At 38.0% G+C, this 6,171-nt stretch overlaps 1 protein-coding gene across 1 annotated transcript; it reads right to left on the bottom strand.

The window, feature by feature from the left end:
• Positions 1-393: 393 nt before the first annotated feature.
• Positions 394-5,498, bottom strand: npl (N-acetylneuraminate pyruvate lyase (dihydrodipicolinate synthase)). Its single transcript, XM_030083096.1, has 12 exons — positions 5,366-5,498; positions 5,029-5,111; positions 4,719-4,792; positions 3,585-3,672; positions 3,438-3,495; positions 2,976-3,051; positions 2,487-2,579; positions 2,200-2,345; positions 2,065-2,111; positions 1,894-1,978; positions 1,766-1,805; positions 394-1,655 (listed from the first exon to the last, which is right to left on the bottom strand). The coding sequence occupies exons 2-12, from the start codon at positions 5,097-5,099 to the stop codon at positions 1,516-1,518; spliced, it is 918 nt and encodes a 305-aa protein (XP_029938956.1). The 5' UTR covers positions 5,100-5,111; positions 5,366-5,498; the 3' UTR covers positions 394-1,515.
• Between the last annotated feature and the right edge of the window lie 673 nt (positions 5,499-6,171).

Here is a 6,171-nt window from a genome sequence, read left to right as displayed (position 1 = left end):
AGCTGGCTGCTGCTCTGTCCTAATCCAGATTCCCTAAGTGAACAAAACATGTCATATATTTTAGACGAAAACAGTCACAAATGCATTGGGCTGCGTGTGAGTAAACAGTACAAAACTCATCCACGTGAGACAACTACTGCATCCAAAAGTGGATTAAGTTTGTCTCAGTGGGTGGCATGTTTTTTTTCACAAAAGTAATCCTGTTCCCACATGTCGGTTTGAGTGGGCTGATATTGTGTGGTGAACAATGTAATTATGGATCTTTGAAAAATTGCTTCGAAAACACCAATGATGGATCAAATTACATATTACTGTTGGTGCTTCACAGAGCCATCAACAAGCACAAGCATTGTATAATCTGCAGTCTCATCAAGTCATACACAGGCAAGTTTGTCAATTTATGCTGTTTAATATAAAACAGGTCTTAAAAAAACAAGTATCAGATGCACAAGTCTGAGTTAAATGATTAAAAGCAAATATTCTTTTTAATAAGGAATCAGTGAGACAGTAGGGGGAAAGTTCCCAGTATTAGTCACTTAATACATATTTTTATCTTAATCACACACTAAGTTGTTTTACATTTGTTAATAAGGTTACTTTTGCCCCCCACACCCACCATGAACACTGACATTTTTTTTTATAAATCAGTCTTTCATTTCATCTACAAAGTTTAAAATTAAACCACAAAGAAATGATTTTAAACACAGAACAATACAAACACGTACAGCTCAAAATGTATGCTTGGTGACAGAGGCATTCTCGACAGAACCAGTTTAACTTAAAGGTTTGCATCAAGTAAAACTGATCCTTGCAATTTTGAGTGAATGAATGGAACAACTCTCAACCAGACCTGCACTGATGTAGTGAAGCTGTGATGCTCTGCCCTCACATCACACAAGTAACTTAAGCTGCAGTAAATTTAAATGTTACACGCCATCTTCACTTCTCTTTAAAAAAAAACAGAAATAAAGGAGTGCATTCAACTAGAATAAGAGTCATGATTTTTCAGAGAACTTACAAAAAAGCTGATACTGATCTCAAAACAAAACAACGGAATAGGTAAGAAAAGTTCACAAGAGCAAACAAAATATAATTGAACAGTTCACGAAATAAAATTTCATATTGAAATCAGTAACATAAAAATGATTTTCATTGCATTCACACTGAAAGAAAATTTTAGTATTTAAAAAAAGAAACTCTGGTCTAACATTGGTTTCTTCTTGTAAGTGTATTTAAAAGTTCTACGCATCTAAAACATTATTGTTAAAGACAAATATACTTAATCACTCTGATGGAAAATTGAAAGACATCCGATGTCTGTGTATTATATTGGTAAGCTTCTGTGCAAAGTGTAAATGTCTAAACACAAAATTGTTGGTGTTGTTGTACAGTGTAACACAGCTGACAACTAGATTGCTAGATGACTGGCGCATGTCCAAAGCAGTAACAAAAAACGATGGTGAATGCCGAGTCCAATGATATTTTCAGGCCTCAACAAACTGCTGTGAGTGAACACTATGCAAAAATGCTGATTAATTTCTGTTTTATGGACTGAGCATGAGCTGAACTGCATGGCTCCACTGGCAGGCGAGGAGGTCCCAAAGTTAACCCTGATATCTCAGACATCAATTGCTTGTTCACTCCCACATCAAATCCTACCAAAGACAGAAAAGGAAAATTTCACAAATGTGGAAAGACAAAGAAGAAAAAAAAAGAATAAGGCTTGATTATGTATTAATATCATGAGGTATTCATCATCACTCACCAACTTGTACAGCATACTTCAGAAGCTCTTGCAGCTTAAACTGCGTTCAGAAAAAAAAGACAAAGATATAAATACGATTTGCATTAAAAGGCTAGAGGACTCGGGAAGGGAAGGCAAATAAGTTATACCTGTATTGCCTTGGCTTGGACAAGATCACCATTTTCAAATGCAGACATGAGATTCTTGATGTGGCATCCCACATAGTTATATGTGCTGTGGAAAGAAAAATGCATAACACGAAAAGGTTTTCAGCAAATCTGAGAACAAGACTGAACATAAACGCAAAACTGCATGCAGACCTTCCAACTGCTCCATTGGCTCCAATGACCAGAGCGGACAGCAGTTGCTGTGACAAAACGAGAGCCAAAAAAGAGTCACGAGGCATCATGGCATAATATAGCACAGGAGACTGTTGACATTTGATAAACACTGACCTCATCTACACCATACAGGAGAGACCAGGAAGGCTGGCTGTAGCTGGCACACAAACCGAAGTCCATCAGGTCATTCCCAGAGAACTTCACACCTCTGAATGAGGGAATGAGCTGCTCTATACCTTCCAAAACATCTCTGGCTGGAACTTAAAAAAATAAATAAATAAATAAAAAAAGGGAAAAGAAAAGAATTGCATTATCTTAAGTCGATTCCATGAAATAAGTTTGGCACAGTTTCAAAAGTTAGTGTCAATGTTACTAAATCCATCATGCTCTGTGACACTCACTGTTAACACCAGTAAAAGCTGGGAGATGATAAAAATAGAAGGGTAGATTTGGAGCAGCAGAAGCCACCTCCTGGAGAAAGGTTCTCAAAGCACCTGAAAAAACGACAGGAGAGCAAATTACTCTCACAGGTACAGCACCAAAGCCCTAATGTTACTGTAAAAGTGGATTGTAAGAGGTAGCATTCAGTACATCTGGGAAGTATTCAATCTTCTTTACTTTTCCCCATTTTGTTATGTTACAGCCTTATCCCAAAATACATTAAATTCTCTCTTTCCCTCATTAATCTACACACAATATCCCATGATGATACAGTGAAAAAATATTTTTTAGAAATTTTTACAAATTTATTAAAAATGAAAAACTGAAATATGACGTGTGCACAAGTATTCACTCCCTTTCTAATTTTAACTGTTGTGACACCATATGAACCGTACACACCATTCCATTGGAAAACTAAGAATAAAAGTCCTACTTGAACAACAACATACCTGCAGTCTTGGGTTTGAAGAAGGAGGGGCTGATGACTGCTATCCCATCAACACCAATCTCAGCTGCGTGGCGGGCCTAGAAGAAAGAAATCACCACAGCACGGAGGATTCACTGTGAAGTTCGACATTATTTCAAGATTAAGGCCAAGCTGAAAATGTTGACAAAAAAAGAGTTTTATTTGCCAATAGATGCAACAGAAAACAACTTCAGTAGAAAATGTTTTTCATAACCTTTGTGTGATCTGGCAGTGCACGTGGGGTGCAAACCAGGCTAGCACTCCTCCATGCTCTTACTGAAAAAGGCTCGTTTTCTTGATATATATTGTAAATAAGACATATCATGTCCTTTTGCATCTTTTGTCTGAAGGTATATTTATCAACACACTGAGACTAGGTGAAAATTTAAACCCTTTGTTTTACTGTAACAAGAAAAACACACCTTATGAATGTGTGAAAACTCACCAGTTCTTTGGATTCTTTAACACTCATAGACCCGACATGTACAATCACCTGTTCCAACCTGTAGAACGACATAATTATCAAACAAATAATGTACCTGTGGTATTGTTTTTTTCTGAAACCAAAAAAAGAAAATATGTGACGACTTACTTGCCGTGGCCTCTCTTACACCACTCTTCTGCAAGTTTCTTCCTCTCTTCAACAGACAAAGACATGCTCTCGCCAGTTGTGCCATTCACTGAAAGCAAAATCAGGTTCTCTTATTCACACTGAATTTGTTAATATTTAGGGATGACTACACAGTGGTGAAATAAGAAAAAAAAATAACAAAGAAAAAAAGGGGGGGGGGGACATGGAAAAATAAATACAAGCACATTATAGCACATCAGCAGGCATCACAGATACTAGCATAGAAATGACTCAAGGCCAAAGCATAAATTGCTTAGTAATGACAGTATGACTGGTGGAGTTCTCACAGTAAAGAGGCTGTTGCAATAAGCATGTCTTCTGAAAACAAGGCAGCAAATTCATCTTAACTGATAATCAACTGGATCCTACTTTTGTGACATTCCTGATGTGATAAAAACCTGAACGCACACTTTTAGTAACATGTTATTCAAAGCATAAACTTAAATCAACCAAGACACAGTTCCAACAACTTTGCTAGACAAACAAAGATTTGTTTTATCAGGATTGACAAGAAGAAATCTTAATGACATTTTTTTTGTATCTCAGTGACACAGTCAGCGTAGCAGGTTGAAGGTCTAAACAAAGAGAATCAATACTAAGACGACTACACAAAACACAGCAACATTAAGAAGAACAAATTGGACTTTGAGTTTCAGGCTGAGTGATTTTGAAAAAAGGATAAAGTGGAGTTGCTGACAAACACAAATATCTGATTAGATACGTTCACTGTGGTGCTGAAATCAAAGTCTGTCATTTCCTTTTTTCAGACTGTCATGGAAAAGAAACTAGCTATGAGAATGAAGAAGTTAAGTTTATGACTGATATCTTTTTTTTTTTAATAAAAAACAAAATTAGTGAAAAGTTAAGCATCATATCACCTGGAAGAGTTTATGTTCTAAAAAAATGCTCACTAAAGTGGAATATTCCAGCCACTTTCGAAACAAAACCACGTCTGCAGTGGGAGGGTGGCAGTGGAGTATCAAGTCAACTATATTTCCAAAGCAGCACAGAGAATCATGAGATGTCCTTCATGGCTGCTGACTCTGGTGCAACACAGCCACTGTAAGAGGGGGAAAAATCCACTTGAAAACTTACCAAATACATTGCATACACCCTGTGTCTCTCTCAAGTAGTCAATATAATCTCCAATCACCGGGAGGTTGATTTCACTGTTTTGAGAAAATGGGGACAAAAAAATAGATACATAATAAAAAAAAAAAATGTGAATTTACACATCCAGAACAGAAAGGGGGAACAGGCTGCAGTACTCCAGGAGGACGAGTGTGTGACTGTCACCTTTCCCACTTCGTACAGGAGAAGCCGACACTCACACTCCAAGCACAACCAGCCAGCAGCGCGCGCGCACGCAATCTACAGAGGCACGAGGGTGGCATGCACGACCTACCCTTGTGGGGTGAACGGCGTGAAAGTTGCGGCAACAAGTCCCGTCAGTTTCTTCTCAGCAGCAGAAGCCATGATTTACAGTACCTGAGACAGGACCGGGGGGTGTCCGACATGTTAGAAAGAAACAAAGAAGAAGAGAACAGGAAGTGTCAGACATCATAAACAACACGACACTACAGAACAAAAGCCTGTCAGTGAGCTGGTACTCTATGAATGACATACCAGTTACCTCCTCGGAAATTTATTTTCAATGTGCAACTAAACGCGGCAGACAAATAAAACAACACATGAGCAGCATCTACAGAAGAAGACATTGCCGTGACAGGTCGGAGCTTTACCTGCGAGCGTCCGAAACTTCCGTGCGCAAACTTTTACGATTCTTTATGATGAGCTGTTGCGGGTTTACAGCTTGCTGTCTGGATCGAAAGCCCGCATCAACCTGCTATTTGTTATCATATATGTCACGTGAAAACACCTCAGCGTCAAATGACGCCCCGCAGACTCATGGGAAATGTAGTTTTCGGATAAAAAGCCGAAAAAACCAACAGGGAAGCGGAACCGGTTGACATAAGCCTGCCGGTCTATAAGCTTATTTCTCGGCTGTCATTCTATTACTTCTAGGAAATGCTACATGAATCGTTTTCTAAGCCATCTTGGATAAAAATGTTATCAGAAAGTTCACAAACGATCTCATGGGATATTTTGACCCCAAGGGCAGATATGCAGTCAAACAATACCTTTTATGAGGTTATAAACACAATGTACAATATTATCTGGCAGAATGACCTCTATTATGACAACTATATTAGTTGTGATTCAAACAAGAGGTTTTGCAATAATTCCAGAGCATTCTTTGACCCAGAAAACAGGAATCTGGACTATTGACAAAATTGTGGTCCAAAAGGAAAAGAACAACCACTTTTGACTTCAAAACCCAACAACATTTGAATTCAGCACCCTGACATTTGACAATGTCAACCAGTGTCAATCAGGAATATGGTGGGGCCACCCTTCACTGGGGGTAATTTTCACTTGTGCCACTGTTTGATCTCCTAATAATTACAAATAAAAGGTGCAAACTGACTTTTAAGATCACTCATGATAAAAAAAAATAATAAATAAATAAATAAATAAATAAATAAAT

Source organism: Salarias fasciatus, chromosome 23 (genome assembly GCF_902148845.1).
Source record: "Salarias fasciatus chromosome 23, fSalaFa1.1, whole genome shotgun sequence".
NCBI lineage: Eukaryota > Metazoa > Chordata > Actinopteri > Blenniiformes > Blenniidae > Salarias > Salarias fasciatus.
This window is presented reverse-complemented; position numbering and strand designations above follow the sequence as displayed.